The sequence below is a fragment of the Neoarius graeffei genome, chromosome 25, assembly GCF_027579695.1.
Source record: "Neoarius graeffei isolate fNeoGra1 chromosome 25, fNeoGra1.pri, whole genome shotgun sequence".
Classification (NCBI taxonomy): domain Eukaryota; kingdom Metazoa; phylum Chordata; class Actinopteri; order Siluriformes; family Ariidae; genus Neoarius; species Neoarius graeffei.
In genome coordinates this window covers 35,159,794-35,178,761 of record NC_083593.1, presented here as the reverse complement: position 1 = coordinate 35,178,761, position 18,968 = coordinate 35,159,794, and the positions used below count along the sequence as shown (strand labels likewise).

General features: G+C 41.7%; 1 protein-coding gene across 3 annotated transcripts; it reads left to right on the top strand.

Annotated features, from left to right (window-relative positions):
- Nucleotides 1-279: 279 nt before the first annotated feature.
- Nucleotides 280-18,765, top strand: proser1 (proline and serine rich 1). Of its 3 annotated transcripts, XR_009651576.1 has the most exons (13): nucleotides 280-833; nucleotides 975-1,040; nucleotides 3,085-3,153; nucleotides 3,261-3,355; nucleotides 3,458-3,551; nucleotides 6,729-6,839; nucleotides 6,936-7,019; nucleotides 7,148-7,226; nucleotides 7,739-7,831; nucleotides 13,652-14,981; nucleotides 15,681-15,822; nucleotides 15,986-16,233; nucleotides 16,341-18,765. XR_009651576.1 is itself a non-coding variant. In XM_060909271.1 (12 exons), exons 1-12 carry the CDS (start codon nucleotides 789-791, stop codon nucleotides 16,130-16,132), a joined length of 2,355 nt encoding a protein of 784 aa, XP_060765254.1. In that variant the 5' UTR covers nucleotides 280-788; the 3' UTR covers nucleotides 16,133-18,765. The 3 variants fall into 3 exon arrangements, 2 of the variants coding, with proteins under 2 accessions (XP_060765254.1, XP_060765255.1); XM_060909271.1 differs by having other exon boundaries at nucleotides 15,986-18,765; XM_060909272.1 differs by lacking the exon at nucleotides 7,739-7,831 and having other exon boundaries at nucleotides 15,986-18,765.
- Nucleotides 18,766-18,968: the final 203 nt, after the last annotated feature.

Genomic DNA, 18,968 nt, shown 5'->3' with positions numbered 1-18,968 from the left:
CCCTTCTTATAAAATATCAGAAGTCCGTGTTTTCTCATTTTAATCCACAGTCAACCTGCATTGACTGAATATTGTACATTGACACATTTTTTTTTATTCTTCACAACAAGCTCTGCAGGAGGTTACACATAAATTTTTTATTTCCAAATTACTTGTTTTACATGTAAGATACACTTTATATTAAATAATACTTTTTAGATAATTAACTAGTTCATAGTGGATACATGCGCGCATGCAGCCAGGAAGGGGTCCTAGCACAGGAAGTCGTTGTACATTCAGACCTCCTGCGAGCAAGAGGCTAATCAGCTAGCATAGCTAACAACAGATACGAAACAAACGCGAAGAGCACGCGTCTCTGATTCTGATGTTTTGTGCAGTAGTGCAAATGCATCCGACGATATTCCTGTAATTATATGCATATAAGTGTAGAACAAAATACCATCACAGTTATATTTTTGTATGAACTGCAGTCATGTTATTAAGCTAGCTAGTCAACTAACAAAATCAATAACTAACTAGCTGACAAGTAGCCAGCTAGTAAAATAAACGGTTGTTCTGTCAAAATGAACTTGATCTCATTAGATTAATATTTTGGTTATTGTGCATGTAATGTTTTAATGAAATACTATTGTAGTAATCTATCGGTTTTGATTATTTTTTTCCATTGATTGCTGCTAAAATGCAATAGCAAAACTTTATATATATTTTTTCATTCACTGAATATTAAATCAACAACCTCGAAGCTAACTTAAACCCGACCACCTTGTGACTGAGTAACGAGTTATAAGATGGATAAGAAATCATTTGACATCGTTTTGGACGAAATAAGAAAGGTAAAAGCACACTTTTACGATTTACATTGACCCCTAAAATGTGATGAAGTATGTTAAATGCTCGAAACCTGTTAAGTTTCTTCAGTTTGCACTGTAAATAGAAAAAGCAAAGGAGCCATTTTGACACAAACTTTCTTTTAGTGTGTTTTGACAGATCAGCGGATTAAAGCAATCGAGCAGGTGCATGGATATTTCTCCAGTGAACAGGTACAGCTATAGATCATCACTGAAGCAGTGTTCCTCCTGTCCTGGAGGGTTTAGGGGGGAAAAACAAACACAATTTGATTGACAAGTAAATTACCAGGATTAGATGGTACATGTTAGGTCCTATCTCAAATGGGGCAGCCATGGCTTGAAGGTTAAAGAAGCAGCCTTGAGCCCAAAGGGTTGCTGGTTCGATTCCTGAAATCGGCAGGAAAAATGTGAGGGGAGTTGAATGAATGAACAGCACTTTCCCCTCCCTCTGTATCATGGCTGAATTGCCCTTGAGTAAGGCACCTAACCCCCAACTGCTCCCTGGGTGCCGTAGCATAGCTGCCCACTGCTCTGGGTATGTGTGTGTTCAGTGTTTCAGATGGGTTAAATGCAGAGGAGGAATTTCACTGTGCTTGTGTACATGTGACTACTATTGGCCCTTTTCCACTACCCTTTATCAACTCACTTCAGCCCGACACGGCTCGCATTTCGACTACCTCAGAGCAGCACGACTCGGCTCGCTTCAGCCCTACTCAGCACGGTTTTGGAGTGGGGCTGAAGCGAGCCAAACCGAGCCGAGTGAGGCTGGGGGCGTGAGGAGACACTCCCCTGTGCACTGATTGGTGAGGAGGAGTGTCCTCACATGCCCACACACGCCCCGCGAGCACGCTGAGATCTGTAAACACCATAAACCTGGAAGAAGAAGAATTACGAGAATTTCTGAAGCCTTATGTGCCTCGCCTCATCTATACGCTCTTGCTAGTATCTGTTGTCGGTGACAACAAGCCACAGCACCAAGACCAGCAACACTAATGACTCCATGTCCTCCATGTTTATTGTTTACTATCCGGGTCGTGAGACTACCGCTTAAAAGGTCACTGATGTCACTGTTTGCGCCGCCTAACGACATCACGTGACGTCCACCCACTTTCGCTAACTCCACCCAATGTGTCCACCCACTTCCAGCCAGCACGGTTCAGCGCGGTTGTAGTCGAAATGCAACGCCAACAGCCCCACTCAGCACCACATGGCTCAGCCCAACTCAGCCGCGTTGGTAGTGGAAAAGCGGCATATTACTACTTCTTGTGGTTCTTATTGGTACATGCCTCTGAGTACTACAAGGCTGTAGTTTGTTTGTTTCATCTGTAACCGCTTATCCCGTGCGGGGTCATGGTGGGCAAGCTGGAGCCTATCCCAGCTGACCATGGGTGAGAGGTAGGGTACACCCTGGACGAGTCGCCAGCTCATCACAGGGCTGATATACACAGACACAAACAACCATTCGCACTCTTGGTCAATTTAGAGCCACCAATTAACCTAACCTGCATATCTCTGGACTGTGGGAGGAAACCCATGCAGACAGGTTGAGAACATGCAAACTCCACACAGAAAGACCCTCGTCGGCCGCTGGGTTCGAACCCAGAACCTTCTTGCTGTGAGGCGATAGTGCTAACCACTACACCACCCTGCTGACAAGACTGTAGGATGTCTCATTTTGTGGTTAAGAAGAGAGTTCATTAAGTATGTTTGTATGATCTCAACACTTATGATGTGTTTGGGTTGAAACTACCTTTTAACCAATACTTTCAAAAAAGAGCTTCCTTACTTTATGTGCTCTAACATGTTTAAAAGCATTAAAAATTCAACAAGTCAGTGTTATTTTATCCCTCCAGTTGTAAGGTGAAATAAAAGTAAATGCGAACCGTGAAGGTAATGTTACTAACTGTGAGATTCATTCACAAGCTCTTCTCCTCCCCATGTACATAAACATCTGCAGTTGGAGGAAAAGGATACATTGGATATGTGAAAATGACTGCACAGTATCATGTAATATCCTGAAGGCTTGAGAACTGTCCCAAATGTGTGTATTCAAGATCTTGCATCTTGAGTTTGAAAAGGCTGAGGGTGCTATTTGGGGCAGGGTGTTAGAGTTGGCAAAACTTTAAACTTCTGGAGTCCTGCCCTCCTGAATTCGAATTTGGAAATGCTACTGTAGTGCTTTGGCGTTTAATTTATTGTGAAACTAGTGCTGATAGAATTACTTGTCTATCTGTAGGTGATCGACATTCTGAAATACTTCTCCTGGGCTGAGCCTCAAGTGAAGGCAGTGAAAGCATTTCAGCATGTAAGTTCAGCATATTGTTTAAAAGTATTAAAACAGTGCAAGTGTGAGATGTCCTTGTATAGTACATTGAGTGTAATAACTGATATATTTGGGGTTTTTTTTTGCAGAAAATGGTGGCCATTCCGACAACCAAGGTTGCAAACATCTTGAACACTTTCACGTTCTCGAAGGACAAGCTATTGGTGCTGGAGCTTATAGCTCTGTAAGTGATTGTGAACGTGTTGTAGTTAATTGTTTGTTGAGTGCATTGTTTATCATTAGATGCAGCTATCTGTTTTTAAGAGCAGTACTCTTTTCATGACAGGAATATATCTGACGCCCATAATTACTTACCAGTGGAGGAGCAGTTCCGCACTCACCTGGCAGAGAGGAAACGTGCACGACGTATACTTGAGCAGGTAAATGTGCATCCTGCTAAAACTTAATGCTGTAATTGAGTTTCTGTGTGTCCCTTTTTTCCAGTGTTTGAATGGGATTTGTAATGATTTGTGTCAATATTGCTGTGGCTGCTGGGTTCTTCGCTGAAGTGTTTCTTCCAGGATGAATGACAGAAATAGTGGTAAAGAGAGTGATCCAGACATTCGCCCAGCTGGAAAATATATTTATTCTTATGTCAGTGTTCCCCTAAGTTTGCTGGTTTGGGGGGAGGGGGCGCTGGATGTGCGTGGTCACCTGTAAAGGCCAATTTATGCTGACAACCCAGTCCTCGCAGACGGTGTCGCAGATGGCCTCTGCGTAGCCCCCCCACCTTCGCAGATGCTCTGCGCGCACCTCCCAAAAATTGTGACCACCGCAGAAGCCTCACAGACAGCGTCGCAGACAAGAGGGCTCTGATTGGTCCACTCTACATCCGCTGTACACGCACTTCCGCTTCCCTACTTTCCCGGTTTGGTTTGTTTTCACGACCGGCATTTTTAAAAACACGAGCGAAGATGGAGCAGCACGAAGAGCGGTTGATTGAGGAAGTGAGGAAGTACGTACATCTATACGACTCCGGTTCTAGTCATTATAAAAATAAAAAGTTCTAATTATAAGTAACCGGAGGATAAACACTCCACTAACCACACCCACCAACTACTCCTAGCGACTTTGCGCTCCCTTGCGTTGTGCCGGTGAATAACATCGCGCACGCCTTTACTCCCCGCTCAACAATAAATTACAACTGTCTGCGAAAAGCTATCTGCGAAAGCCTTGTCGCAAGAGCATGCAGAGGCCTTAAGTTTGCTGGTTTGGGGGGAGGGGGTGCTGGATGTGCGTGGTCACCTGTAAGTCCCCTCCTGGCAGCTCCTAGTACAGAGCATTTGGACCTGAACAAACAGTTAAAGGAGTAATAGTTAAGTCTTCACATTTAGTTTAGAACAATAATTAGTACAATTTTTACAATATAATTTTTTTTAACAACTGAACAATTGTTTTACAAAAATTTGTTTTGCAATAGAACATTTCTTTGACAAATCTTTTTTAACAAGTATTAAGAGATTAAAATGGCATATGAACCATTTATGGTTCTAATTGATTTATAATTGTAATTAGAAAGTCTGAGGGGGCGGCACGGTGGTGTAGTGGTTAGCGCTGTCGCCTCACAGCAAGAAGGTCCTGGGTTCGAGCCCCGGGGCCGGCGAGGGCCTTTCTGTGTGGAGTTTGCATGTTCTCCCCGTGTCCGCGTGGGTTTCCTCCGGGTGCTCCGGTTTCCCCCACAGTCCAAAGACATGCAGGTTAGGTTAACTGGTGACTCTAAATTGACCGTAGGTGTGAATGTGAGTGTGAATGGTTGTCTGTGTCTGTGTGTCAGCCCTGTGATGATCTGGCGACTTGTCCAGGGTGTACCCCGCCTTTCGCCCGTAGTCAGCTGGGATAGGCTCCAGCTTGCCTGCGACCCTGTAGAAGGATAAAGCGGCTAGAGATAATGAGATGAGATGAGAAAGTCTGAGAGCTTATTTCTTCTTTCTGTAATTTTTCACTCCCCTCTCCACTGCCTGTCACTATGTGCCTGTCACTATGTGATTTATGTGTTGAGTGAAGTACAGTTTACTGACTGCTCGTTTGAAATAACGTAAAAAAAAAATAGTCATTTTCCATGGTTAGCTAACTTGAAGATGTTTACAAAGTGATATATTCCAACTTGATCTCACTATGAGTATTTGTAACATAACATTAGCTAACTTAATATAGATTGTGTCTGAAGACATCACTCACACTTTTTTGGGGAAAAAAATGTCGTCTGTCCTCCATCTTTTGCTGCTTGGGGGGTTCTGACATTGCTGCCTATTGTTTGAATCATTTTTCAGCACAGGAGAGGGACAGGGACCAGGCAGCTTGAGCAGGGGATGTTTCTGCATGGCCCTAGTGCCTGCAGTCTCTCCTGTTTTTGAGCAGGTGCTCTTTCCTCATGGTCCTAGTGCCTGTACTCCTGTTTTTGGGGGGTTTTTTTGCTTGTTTTTTTTCTTTCTTCCTTCCCCAGACCTTAAAATGCAAGTTCTCCCCCCCAATATAATAGTAGGAGAAACACTGTATGTCAGGGGTGGGCAAACTTTTTGGCTCAGGGGCCACATTGACTTTTGAAATTTGCCAGGCGGGCCAGGCCAACACCAAATTCATACATATCGAACATAAACCGGAAAAGCTTTAGTGTTATTGTAAGGCCTTCACTGACAGAGACCCAAATGCAGATCAGATTGACATTTATTTTAGTTCTCAGTCAACAAAGGCAGAGCAGAAAAATGCTTGCAGTTCAATAGATCGGCACATAAAAAAATATATACACACAAAAACAAACACCAGCACTACAGCAGCCACCCACGACAACCAAAATTACTAAGAGTTATACTTTTTACATTATTATGTCTGTAAACATGTGACTACCATCTTATTACAGCTCCAACATAGTTTTAAAAAGAGAAAGTGTTAATACTCACATTCACTCAGCAACCACTGAGCTGTATTCGTCCGTGCGTGCGCTGACTGGTTGTTAGCATAATTAGCATGCTTGGAGGAAAAGTGCCGTTTGATGTTATATTCCTTTAAAACTGCAACGGTTTCTTTGCAAATAAGGCATACAGCCTTTGATCGGACTTCAGCAAAAAAATATTTAGTTGTCCATTCTTTATTGAACACCCTGCACTCACTGTCCACTTTTCTTTTTTGAGGACCACTCATTGTAAAGTTTTATCCTGTGTTCTCGAGATCATCAGTGTCACGGGCGCCAGAATGACTTCCATGGCACGCGCTGCACCACTCTGCAAATGTAATCTCGCGTGAATACAACTGACTGGAAAGACAGATCTCTAGAACACCTGTCTACGTGATAACACTGATGCTTATAGTTTATAGATCTGCTCAATCGTGTTTATATGATTGTCTTCCGGATTAAAACGCCGGATTAAAAACGCCAACGGGCCGGATGTGGCCCGCGGGCCATAGTTTGCCCACCTCTGCTGTATGTTGAACATTTGGGAAGATTGCGGTTTTGCTGTGTCTTTCCTTTCAGTTTGTTCATGTGTAATAGCTAGCTGTGCACTAAAATTGTTAACTTGCAGTACACACTAAATTCACGTGTGGTGTGAAACTCTGTTCAGGTGTGTAAGGTGGGATGTAAAGCCCCAGTAGCAATGGTTTCCTCCTGTGGGATGATCCCTGGGAACCCTTATCCTAAAGGCAAACCCAGCCAGATCACTGGAACCTTCCCTGTGAGTACGACTCTCTATAGGTTTAGACTTCTCAACCCTTTAGAGTGTGGCAATTGCAAGAACAAAACGCATGTAATGCCTTCTGTACATTTTCAGGGATTTCCTCCTAGAAAGGAAGGCGAGGAGGTGAGTACAGAGGGGAAAGGGATTGCCAACCGCATCATTGGACCCAGCAAACCGGTGAGTCTCTTCTCTCCAACATGTAGTTTCTTATTAGTCATGTTATTTGTTGTCACTGCAGTATTTCCTGTAATTGCCTGAAAGGCATGATAAACAGTCTAAGTGTCCCTGGTTTTATTTTTTAACAGTCTCCTTCGACCTACAATCCACATAGGCCTATACCTTACCCGATTCCTCCTTGCAGGCCGCATGCCACCATCGCACCAAGTAAGTTTTCTTCCCTAGCCAAACAAATGGCCTGGCACAGATAGATAGCAGGTGTAACTGCATGAGAGAGAGATGACCCAGCATAGAGAGATAAACATACTGTATTGCTCTGAACTAAGAAATTGACCAGAGGCTGTACTCTGGCTACACAGATATACTATCAGTGCCATATTAGAGAGAAACCAAAAGAACCAGTGAGTGTAAGAAAGAAGCAGGAGCTGGGTAAAATCTCACTGTGACGACTTTAAGTGAAATGTATAGATGGCTGTTTTTCTTGAGTGGAAAAAAGTACACCAGGGAGAGAGCAACAAAGAATTGTGGCTGGATAGATGACAGTTCTTCTCTTTCTAGACAGACAGACAGGAGTCATTTTAATAACCAGTGAAGGTGATGTAATGAATAATAGAGGTGTTCAGTTTTAGAGTGGTGTGTGAGTTGAGTCAAACTTGGTGGCAAGATGATATCTTGGAGTAGTGTACCCAGAATCCAGTAGGTTCTGTTCCCCTGCTCAGGTGCATACAACAACGCAGGCCTGATATCAGTGGGAGGGGTCATTACAGCAAATGTGCCCCCTCCACCCTACACTGCCACTCCAAAGTCAGCAGGTATGATCACTGCTGCTACTGCAATCACCGCCACTCAGCGACATGCTAACTTGCCCGCTGCTAACTGCACTTATCCTTTTCTAGCACGCAGTCCTTGTCTCCTCCGCTGAGCATGCTGCTTAATAGACCTGACTGATTTAATCAGAGTAATTTGAGAGAGTGCATTTTTAATCGCTATAGCTGTGATTTTAATAATAGTCTACATTATTAATGTTTAACATGTTTAATGTGTTAATGTCATGTACATCACAGCCACAACCCAGCTTGCACAAGACATCTGATCTATTTTTGGCTCAGCTGTATTTTACACAGCTGCTACTTTGACCTCCAGTATCCACAGTACACTATGGTGTGCTGTTTTGTGCTAAAGTGTTTCCTTGACTTTTTAAAATGAAGGTTAAGATAATCCTGTTGTTTACGGGTAGTTTTATAATTTATCGTAACACTGAAACGCTTTAAACTGAATTTGGTATTAGCACTGCATTAATTGGTTCTTTTCTTGTGGTGTCGTAATGTTTGTATTGTAATGCTTGATAGATTTTTCTTACTATTTATACTGCTAAAATATTTGTTTAGCTTAGTATATCTTAAAGGAGAACTAAAGGCGAATTTTTTATCATCAAAATTCTATTTCTCTCATTTTATTAAATATAGGAATGCATTTCTGACAGCTATTTTGTCATTGCTATAGCAAGTTATGAGTGTTTGAAATATGCTCTGTAATAGGGCTGCACGATATCAGAAAAATATGCGATATTCGATAACATGACTGAATATCTCGATATCGATATGTATCACGATAATTAAATATATAATGTTTTTCTTACCTCTACTCGCCGTTCTGCCCTGTATCTAGCATTTAAAAAAAAACACCCAATGCATCGCTTCCATTCCAACATTATTTTTTATTGGAAAAACATGGCTACACCTGCAATGGTGTCCATCAATCATCTTTAAATCTCTTAATTTTTGTGAGCGCAGCAGAAAATGTCTTAAGTTGAAGTAAACAAAAAACTGAAAACTACATTACATTAACATAAAGCATTCAAAATGGGAATTTCAGCGGCTCCCGGGAGATGAAGGTGAGCGACACAGATTCACCATAAACTCAAACACAATCTGTTAATAACACATGCGGGTGAGAGAGCAGTGGTGTGTGTGTGTGAGAGAGAGAGCGGTAGCGTGTGTGAGTGAGCGAGCGGTAGTGTGTGTGTCTGAGAGAGAGTGAGAGCGGTAGTGTGTGTGAGAGTGAGAGGTAGTGTGTGTGTGAGAGAGAGAGCGCGGTTTTATGTTTTTATGCTTCTGTACAGCAGTGTTTGTCCCAGTGAGCCGCCCCACCACTGTTTTACAGGTACATGTCTTGCAAAGTACCTGAGTTTGCAGTACATCACCCCTCCTGAATCCAAAGTACTTCCAAATAGCAGACGTGCATTTTTTTTTTTTTTTGGAAACCAGTTCCTCCTCACACAAGTTTGTCTCACCACACTTGCTTCCGCCATCACCACGAGGCTTTTACTTGTTTTGCAATAGGGGCGGAGTTATCCCGCGGCGCTTGTTGACATTCAAATGTGATTGGACGGCACAGAAAAATGTGCCTTTTATCGAAATTTAAGTAATTTTTGCGGTATGTGTATCGCAAACTATGATATCGCGATATCGATACTCTTTCGATATATTGTGCAGCCCTACTCTGTAATATATCAGTCCATATGTCAAAGCAACAGCCATAAACGAGATTCGTTGAGACCTGTGCGAGACATCGTAGGACGGACGTAAAACGTACAGCAGAAATCAAAGTGACCAACATCTGCTAACGTTGTCAAAAGACACGTGCGCCCTCTTTCGAATGCTGATGTAATCAAGCTGGAAGTTTTGTTCGTTTTGATAGCAATCAGGAAAGTTTGAAAAAGTAGGCAGTAATCGTCATTTTTTTTGTGCAACATTTCATTTGGAAAACAGTTTTCAAAATGGCGGCGCTGACACCTGGCTGACACTTCATGTTTCGAAGTCTCACACAAGCCTCGTGAAAATCGCGCAGTTAAGTGCCGCCTGCCGTGGACCAAACGAACTAAATTCGACACTGCTAAAAACCGAATAGGCCGATAAGTACAATATTCAATTGCAATTAGTTGCCAATACGAGTCACGATATAAGGTTACTAAAACCGAAAACGTAATTGAATAACATGTTAATTAAGAAATAAAGCAAGTTTAAAAATGACTTCTCCTTTAATAGAAAATAAAGACAACTTGAATCACAGTCACAACATTGGCTTGAGAATTAGATTAATTGAGATCAGATCTCACTGGCCATTTAAAGGTATGATTTGGCAGTTGTAAAAACCCTTCGGGTAAATACGTGGGAAGTGTGTATTTTGGGTAATGTTTACATTGAAGGGTTTGGTTGAATTGGTGGTGAAATTCACGTTGCTATTTTTTCATATTTTGTAAGCACTTGCATTTAGTTGATTTATTTATTTAAAATATTTACATTTCATGGTTTCACGAAGATATGAAGTTTATCTTCGAGTGGTGAACATATATTTCATGAGTGAGTGAAGTGAAAGTGATATATTTTTCAACACGAGAAGATAAACTTCATATCTTCGCCCCACTGTGTAATCTTCTTTATATTATTATAGACACATCCATTAAAAAATGCAAGTTAATCAAAAGAATTTTAATTTTGAACCACTTCGCCATTTTGACAACGCAGATCAAGTCAGCGAGAAAACATTGGGAGCAGGCCTGGAATTTCCTCATTTTAGGGGCAGGGCCACTTGGCCTTTTGTGCTGTCAATTTTTTGAGGGCACGAAGGCCAAAAGCCAGGGCACCAAGGCCATAAAATAAAACAATGATTTTAAGTTCACATCTATAATGAATTTAATTTAAGGACTAATGAGTCTTCTGAGGAAGATTGGAGTCTCAGTCGAAACTATCGAGCAGGTAAAGAAACATCATCTACACTATTATGTCTGAAGATAAGAAAATATTGAACACATCTAAACTTATCAATCCATCACTCACTTCAAAAATTGTAAAACTTATTAAACCTATATCCTCCCGTAATTTTTGTTCAGTTGACACCGAATGTGCAAGAGCATCTTCAGACTGTACTACTACGCAGATTTTTGATTAATCAAAATTGAGCCTGGAGTACATCAAAATGTTTGATTGTAAATGGAACATATACTAGCATGCAGGCTACTGATTAACCCATAAGAGCCCAGACCGATTTCTCAATCAAGGAAAATTATTGAGGAAATAAAATGAACTAAATAGACGACAAAGAAAACATTTCTGACCTTTTATTTTTTAAAATAGCACTTTCATGTCTCAAGATCTGAAATATTAAATTGCAAATTTGCAGAACACTGCAACACTATTACACTGTTAACCCCAAAGTTCATTCTATGCAGTTTGAGTAAATACCACTTTTAAAGATTAGTTTTATTGCATTACTTAAACAGTATGAGTATATGAAGAGTATATGAGACGGTCATTGGTTGTACTCATTTTTGTAATTTAAACAAACTTAAACTATCGTGTTTTACCTCAGGCCACAGTGCTGCCCTGTTGTGATTGGCTCAAAACTTAAGACAAATCTGTGCTTGTCCGTTGACGGCTACAGAGGAAGTTGTGCCATTTTCTAATTTACACAGAGGGGGTAAATGAATAAAAGTAAATGTTAATGTTGTAATGATGACAACAAGAATGAGAGAATCTCTTGTGATGGTGATCTCGTCAAGATGGCAGCAGTTACACTTCGGTTAAACAGCAAAAAGAAACATACAATACTAGTAACAAAACAATGCTAACTGCATAGATTAAAAAAGTGGCTATGAACAGACAACAGCACATATCACATGTCATATTACGACAGGAACAAGCAGTAGTAACATCCATGACCTTACGCTTAAAGCTCGACAAAGGAAAAACTTGACAGCAAGCTAATTAGCATTTGTTACCGGCTACAGTCGGTACTCAGCACCTTAAAAGTGGGTCAACGTTGTAACGACATAACGTTACTGTACTGTACAAGCAATGCTTATTTAACGGTAACAAACTTAAGCCCTATATGTTGAAATTCCTATCTTATTTGTTCGTTAATTTATCACACAGTCTTACCTCAGTCAACTTCTTCCCTCCTTCTGTGAAAATTCAACATCTCAGACGCGGACATAAGTGGGCGGGGGATGTGTTTGATTAAGTCTCCTGGTTGGCTGGTGATAGATTGGTGTCATTATAGCACGTCGGAGTGGTTCATGCCAGGCTAGAGTCCGATCCACCACTGATGAGTTGCCCAGTAAGAATCCAGAATGTCATCAAAAGACGTATTTTTTTCTCAATAGACGCAGGTGATGTTAAAGCCTATTGGCAGTCACGAGGCAGACTACAAAACCGCAGGGCATCAAGGCCACTGTGGCCTTACGGCGGCAGATATTTTTTTCCAAGAGCACAAGGCCAAATTGAGGGGGCATGAGGGCCATGGCCCTCGTGAAATTCCTGCCCTGATTGGGAGTGATGTCATCGGAGTGAAATATCGGAAATTATTATACCTACAGGACACTTTTTTTGATGGAATAAAAACACGTATTCTATTCCTTTCTAGCAGGTTTCATTCATTTGGTTTGATATCATGCAATACTGTTAGCATATCGCTTATCCTACATGTATTGCATCACTCTACCCAGTGGACAATGAGCACGGAATATGATTTACAATACTGCATGGTTGTCAAGACAACATGACATCACATGTCGGAGCTGATGCGAATATTCAATGAGAGTTTTCTGATGCGCAGAAGCATTTCTTTGTTCGCCAGCGGCGCCTGTAGTAAACTGTTGCAGTGAATTGAAAATGCCATAAGATAAGTATTGCATGTAAAACTTCCTTGCTAGTGAGTGACTGTGATAATTTGTAAACAAACATGGCCGCCAGGTTTGCTTTGTTAAATACGGAAGATTTTGAGAGAATTTTGAAAGAGAAAGCCGCGTTGAACACAAGAGGAATGTATATGTATAATAATAATATTGGCTGGCTTTTTTTCATGGTATATCAGATTTACTCCATTCAGCTGGCATGATAGTGAACTCATCTTTGGCTTATTATATCTAATATACCACTCAATGCCAGCCAATATTATTTAAATGTCACTCAGGTCAGTGATGTATTTCATATGAAAAATGCAAGCTTTTTTTTTACACGAGAAGATAAACTTCATATCTTCAAGCCAATGTGTAATTTTCTTTTTATTATATAGACACAATTCACAAAGAAAAAGTACCCAGATTTATCAAAGCAGTTCATGGATATCCTCACAAGTGACATATAGAGATTTGTCAAGGTTGCCGTTCTCGACGTCCCAGATGTAGTTTGTATGAAAAATACGAGTGGCGTATTTCCCAGTAAAACAATTGTTCATATAATTTAAATATTTCTCAAACCCGACTGAAGAATAGTGTCATAAGGGGGCACTGTAGCACCCAAAATGTCAGTACAATCCTTGAACTTTGACTTGAGACACATACTGACTTTCTGGCTTGCTTTCTGGCTTCTGCATATATACTATGGTTTTGCTAAGTACGACAAGATTTTCTTTGCTGTTAACATTGGTTCCTTTTTCAGCTTGTCGGTTTTTGTAGCCCTGCAATATTTTAGGTGGTGGCTTTTAAGAAGCAGAGTATACTGTGCTTAAAATAAATGCATTCATTTTAAAGCTTTGCATGTGCCTGTACCAATAGACCTCACCAAATGGATCTTCACTCTCATAATTTCTCTGTCTTGCCAGTAATAATAATTTCCTCATGTTTATTCCAGCTTATGCTCGACCTGCCAGTCTACAGAATCCTGCCTCCATTGTCTCAACTGTCTCACCTACCATTTCAGCTCCTTCTACCCCTGTCAGCTCCCAGCCTCAACCCTCCACTCCAGTTACCCCTGTTTTCCCTGGTGTGGTCTCTTCTCAGAGTCCTGTTACCCCATCTCCTGGCCCTGCCCCAACTTCCTCAGTTATCAAAAGCCCTCCTTTGTCTGCTGGCTCTCCTCAGGTTACACCAAACCCCAGTGGTCATAGCACCCCTACTCCCACTGGCTTACCGCCTTCTGGCAGGAACACTCCCTCAGTTATCAGATCCCACACCCCTTCCGGCACACCTGGCATACCTCCTCCACCTTATGGGACGTCCCGCTCGGGAACACCATCAGGCATTCCCATTCCAAAGGGGGCAGCAGATCCTTCTCAGAGTTTAGCACTTTCCTCCTCCAAGGGCTTTCTGCCTTCTGCTGAGCCCCAATCAACTCTTACTAATCCAAAATGCTCTAACAATTCGGTCATTCGCACTTACACACCTGCAGGAGTGCCACCTGGACGTTCCACTCCAATGCAGGTAATGGGTACCTTATCCTCAGTTACCCCAGTGGCCCCCTGTACATCCAGTCCCAAACCATCCTCTGGCACATCTCAGGCTGGCACAGCTAACCCTGCCTTGTATAGCGACCAACCCTCAATCTCAGTAGTCCAGCACAGTGGAGGCAGTGGCAGTAACAGTCCAGTCCCCTCTGCCTTCAAAGGGCCATCATCCAGGTCAGGCACACCCTCACTCAGCTCACTAGTGATACCCAACTCTGCAGCCCTGGCTCGCTCGCTGGGCCTGAGTCACAGCGCTGCCTCTCCTCTGGGCACTCTAGGTTCCCAGCCTGGAGGAAGTCCTTCCACACCATTCCAAGGCATCTCTCCCTTTCCTACACTGTCCACAGCATCACCTCTAACTGTAGCTCAATCTTCCATGCACTCTTCAGTTTCTTCTGCTCCAACAGCAACTTCCATTGCATACTGTGACCCCACTGGGGTTTCCTCTCCTTCACCCTTTGGCCTTGGACTCACCACAACCCCCTCCATGGTCCCAGGCTTGGCCCCAGGGCAGAGTCCTGCCTTCGCTGGGTTTGGAGGTTCAGGTCCTCCAGCAGCAGGCAGTCCTGTGCTTTCCTCCTTTATGGGGCTCCCAGTTGCTTCTTCCTCAGTAGCCACAGTGGCGCCTCTCCAAGCAGCTGCAGTGGCAGCAGGTGTCCCCTCCACCTCACCTGTCCTTCCTGGCTTCGCCTCTGCATTTAGCTCCAACTTCAACCCCACATTGGTGGGCCAACCAGGGTAAGCGTGTGCAAGTTTTCACACTATTTATCAGAAGTTCCAACTGACATCTAAGTGGTCTTTAGACCAATCTGTATTTTTCTGTTACAGTTGAGTGTACAATCGGAGTCAAAATAAAATCGGGCAAATTGGCGAAAAAGCCACTTGAATGTGAAAGGACTGGGGCACATCCTGTAGTGCCAGCTTTGCATTCCAATGACGTTAAAGGCTCACTTGAACTTTTTATTGTCCTGTTTGACAGGAGTGAGAGAGAGAGAGAGCATTATTCTCTCTTGGATTATCAGTTAATTGGTATTCAAATTTGCCATCCACTGACAATAGGGCAAATGTTATATTGTTGTGCATGCACTCATGCTCCTTCAAAACACAAAGTCTAGTTAGGTTGTCAGAGATGTATCCAACCACTCATTCTTAACACTGAAAATCATGGAGTGGGGAAATCAGTAAACAATAAATCTTTAAATGACAGTTATTTATAGCTATTTAATTACTGAATGGCAAAAGAGATTTTCCTGGCATGAGGCCAAAGTGCAGCGCCAAGCTTTCATGTTTTGTTTGATCAAAGGTATTCTTGAGCTAGTGGGAGGGATATTAAATCACCCTCATATCTAATCTTACAGTTGACGTAGGATTGTTTGGGTTAAAAGTATGTCCTTATCTCTAAGATTTGTAAGCCTTGGTTTTGTTGCCTCTCTTCAGTAGTGGCCTTCAGGCCCCAGGAGGTGCTGCCTTCCCTGGGCTACTGTCATTTCCTGCAGGAGTTCCTGGTTTTTCCTCCAGCGCTGCTCCTGCAGCTCTCTCGGGCCTCCACAACCCTGCTGTACAGTCAGCTTTGCTGCAGGTACCAATGACAGAGTAACTCTAGGAAAATCTGCTCCATTTTACTCCGGATATACCTGACAATCACACACTGACTATGATGAAATTTTAATATGGCAGTTTACAAAACTGTTGTGTGTGATGGTACACTGGTCTTATTCTAATATGAGTGTTTTGATGTTTAGGCTCATTCTGCATCAGCGTTGGAAAACTTTCCCCCTCAACCTAATGGCTTCAGCAGCTACCAAGCAGGCACGCCATTCCCCCCTCCAGCTGCAGGAACCCCCTTTCCCCTTCAGCCCGGTCTGCACCCACAGCTCGGCTGGCAATAATCAGTCATAGGATACACTGTGATATTAAACATCCACAGTAATATCATGGATACTTCAAAATACCCTTGTGCTGCCCCTTTTGGAGAAAGCTGTCTTGCATTGTATGTTTAAAAGCAGAATTGCATGCAATAACAAATGTAACAGTTCAACTTTTAAGATTATTACGCTAGTATTTAAAAACACATTTTTCTCATTAACACTCTAACAGCAGGTGAAAAATGCTAACCAGCCCCAAGAACATGGATACCAGCAGGGTTCCCTCTGGGTTCTGAAAAATATTCTCCACTTTTTTTCTTGAAAAATGAAGTCGAAGAAGTATTCTTCACTTTTTCTGTTTTTTTTTTCTTTGTTACCGACATGTCAAAGTGGACTTAATACAGGTTTATACCAACCAAACTGGCACAATTCAAATATTTCTACAGATGCAGCTGGGCCTCTCCATTCCATAAAAAAATTTACGCTTCACTCCAGCCTCTAATAAGAGAGGCTTGATTTTGGGCTCACTGTGCACCATTTAAGCTAAAATAAACCTCTTTAGTTTGAGCTTACTTAAGGTTATTTTAGCATGGAATTATTCAAAAGTGGTATTAGGACTCCGTTTAGCCTTTACTTCAACACAAAACTTGATTTACAATTAAACAGAATCAAGCAGAGTCTTGGACCAACCAGCAGTGAAGGAATCTGAATTTCCCATTGATTTATAAACCAAACACAGAATGAGACCATGTTTTACATCATATGTTCGCCACGGGAACTCAACATGCCACGCCCCTGAAACATAGAGCCCTTCAGTCGCTTGCTGACTGACAGCACTTTCACTTTGCCTTTTTTTTTTTTTTAACCGACCCCTGTGCTCAGGGATGGTAGGGGCTCTGAGTGTGTCTCCTCCATGGCTGTTTCAGCCCTTAAATCATCTTCAGTGCTTGAAGAAGCCCACCCAAACAACTTTGTCAGTTTAGACTCCGCCATTGTTTGGTACACGCAGAGATAATGACACCAACACACCAGGCTGATTAAGATGTACTGCAATTGGTCAAAAGCTTGGTGCTCATTTGGTCATTATGTGTAGTTGATTTTTATTGGTCATAAGCATGTGCTCTTTGTTTACACTCTGGCTTCCTGCCGTCTCCTCACTGGGGTTGGATTTCAGCAAACGGATTTGTGGAGCGATTTGTAGGAAAGGCTACTCATGATAATGATAAAGATGACAAATACATTCGTCAGCATGATGACTGCTAGTAATTTTTTCTTTGTCACTGAAGGATTATGTTTGTCACTGACGAGCGTGACGAGCACCGGTGGGAACCCTGTGCCAGAAAGTTTGTGGTTACCTGCAAAGGAAAACCTTGCCCTGAAACACACACAAAATGTAATGTCCTTGAGTGCAATGCAGCTATAAGACAGCTGTGCTGAATTATGAAAGATGCAAGGCTCGGCTAGTATGTGACCCACAAGCATGATGGTGTTGATAGCGGTATTAACATGAACGTTGAAGCTATTGCAGCCGATTGTTCAAGCAGAGTGTAGAGTTAAGGAGGTGAGAACTGGATAGATTAATAGACTGAAAGGTCTTTAGGTAGAAATGAAGCAAGCACTAATTCCCACGGTCAGTGGCATGGCAGGGAATCTAGGAAACCGTTAGCCAAAATAAAAATCAACCCAACATGTTAAAAGTATTAACTCAGAATTTCATTAAAAATAAATCTTGGTCGCCATTGAAGATGGCATGTTAATTGTAAAGATTAGCATACAAGTCATTCAAGGTACATTTTTCCTTTAATAGAAATGCAATGTTTTGAACAGGGATAAAAATGTTAGACAGTTTTCATAATATGAAAACTACATAATGTTCAGCTCTGAGAATAGGAAGCGCTTGGAGTGAGTACCTCATTGGGCTGAGTGGGTGTGTGGAAGGGTGCATGAAATACAGTGTGACATTAAGAGCATTCACAATTAATGAGGTCTGTGAGTGTAGAGAGCGGTTATAAAGTGTTTCGAGTTACCTGAGATTGAAAATGCTTTTGTTCTACAGCTTTCTGAGATATGTGCATTTCTGCTGAAAGTTAAACTAAGCAATGATGATGGTTTGAACAGAAATGTTGGAATGTACCGTATAGAATTAATCCTACACTATCGTGTGGTGTTAATTTTGTTGTTTTTTTAATGTATCTATTCTATTTAGAAGTAGGATTTTTCCTTCATTTAACATGATGTTTTTGAACCACCAGACCACGAGAAAATTGTTGGATGCATAGCATAGATAAACTGTGAAGAGGACTATCAGGATAGTTTCCTCACATTTTCCTAAAAATCTGTGCTAGTTGGAAGTTCATCCAATGAGTTCTTCTATTGGTAATATACTGTATGTGTAAATACCATTGAGAAACGAAAGCAGCTGTTAAATGTGTGTATGTGTTGGGCTATGATTTTTTAAAAAACTTTATTTTAAACTTTTTTTTTTAACTTACTGGTGTCTGTATAGAAGGAATTGAGTAAATAACATTCCCTGGACTAGTCATGGATTTACACATGTTTGTAGATGAAGTTGATGACTATCAAATACTGTACTAGACAGAACAGTAGGAGTAGCCTGCTTTATTTCATATGAAATAATAAATACAGTTTTTTCTACATGCCTGCTTTGCTTTTCAGTTCAAAGCATTTTGATTGTGTACAATTTTAGCACTATAGAGTGTAACAAACATCAAATAACCACTAAATATATTTAATTTGAGTTTAATTAAACTACACTTTCAGGACATGAAGTCATTCTTGAACCAACACTAAGCAAACACTATTCTGGGTCTCTTCAGTCACTTCTTGAGAATGTTAGATT

Excerpts from the sequence above, each read along its gene's own strand:
- proser1 (XM_060909271.1), top strand. The coding sequence starts at position 789 with ATGGATAAGAAATCATTTGACATCGTTTTGGACGAAATAAGAAAG. Across the intron at positions 7,227-7,738 it reads GCATGCCACCATCGCACCAA|GTGCATACAACAACGCAGGC; the intron begins GTAAGTTTTCTT and ends TCCCCTGCTCAG. Across the intron at positions 14,982-15,680 it reads ACATTGGTGGGCCAACCAGG|TAGTGGCCTTCAGGCCCCAG; the intron begins GTAAGCGTGTGC and ends GCCTCTCTTCAG.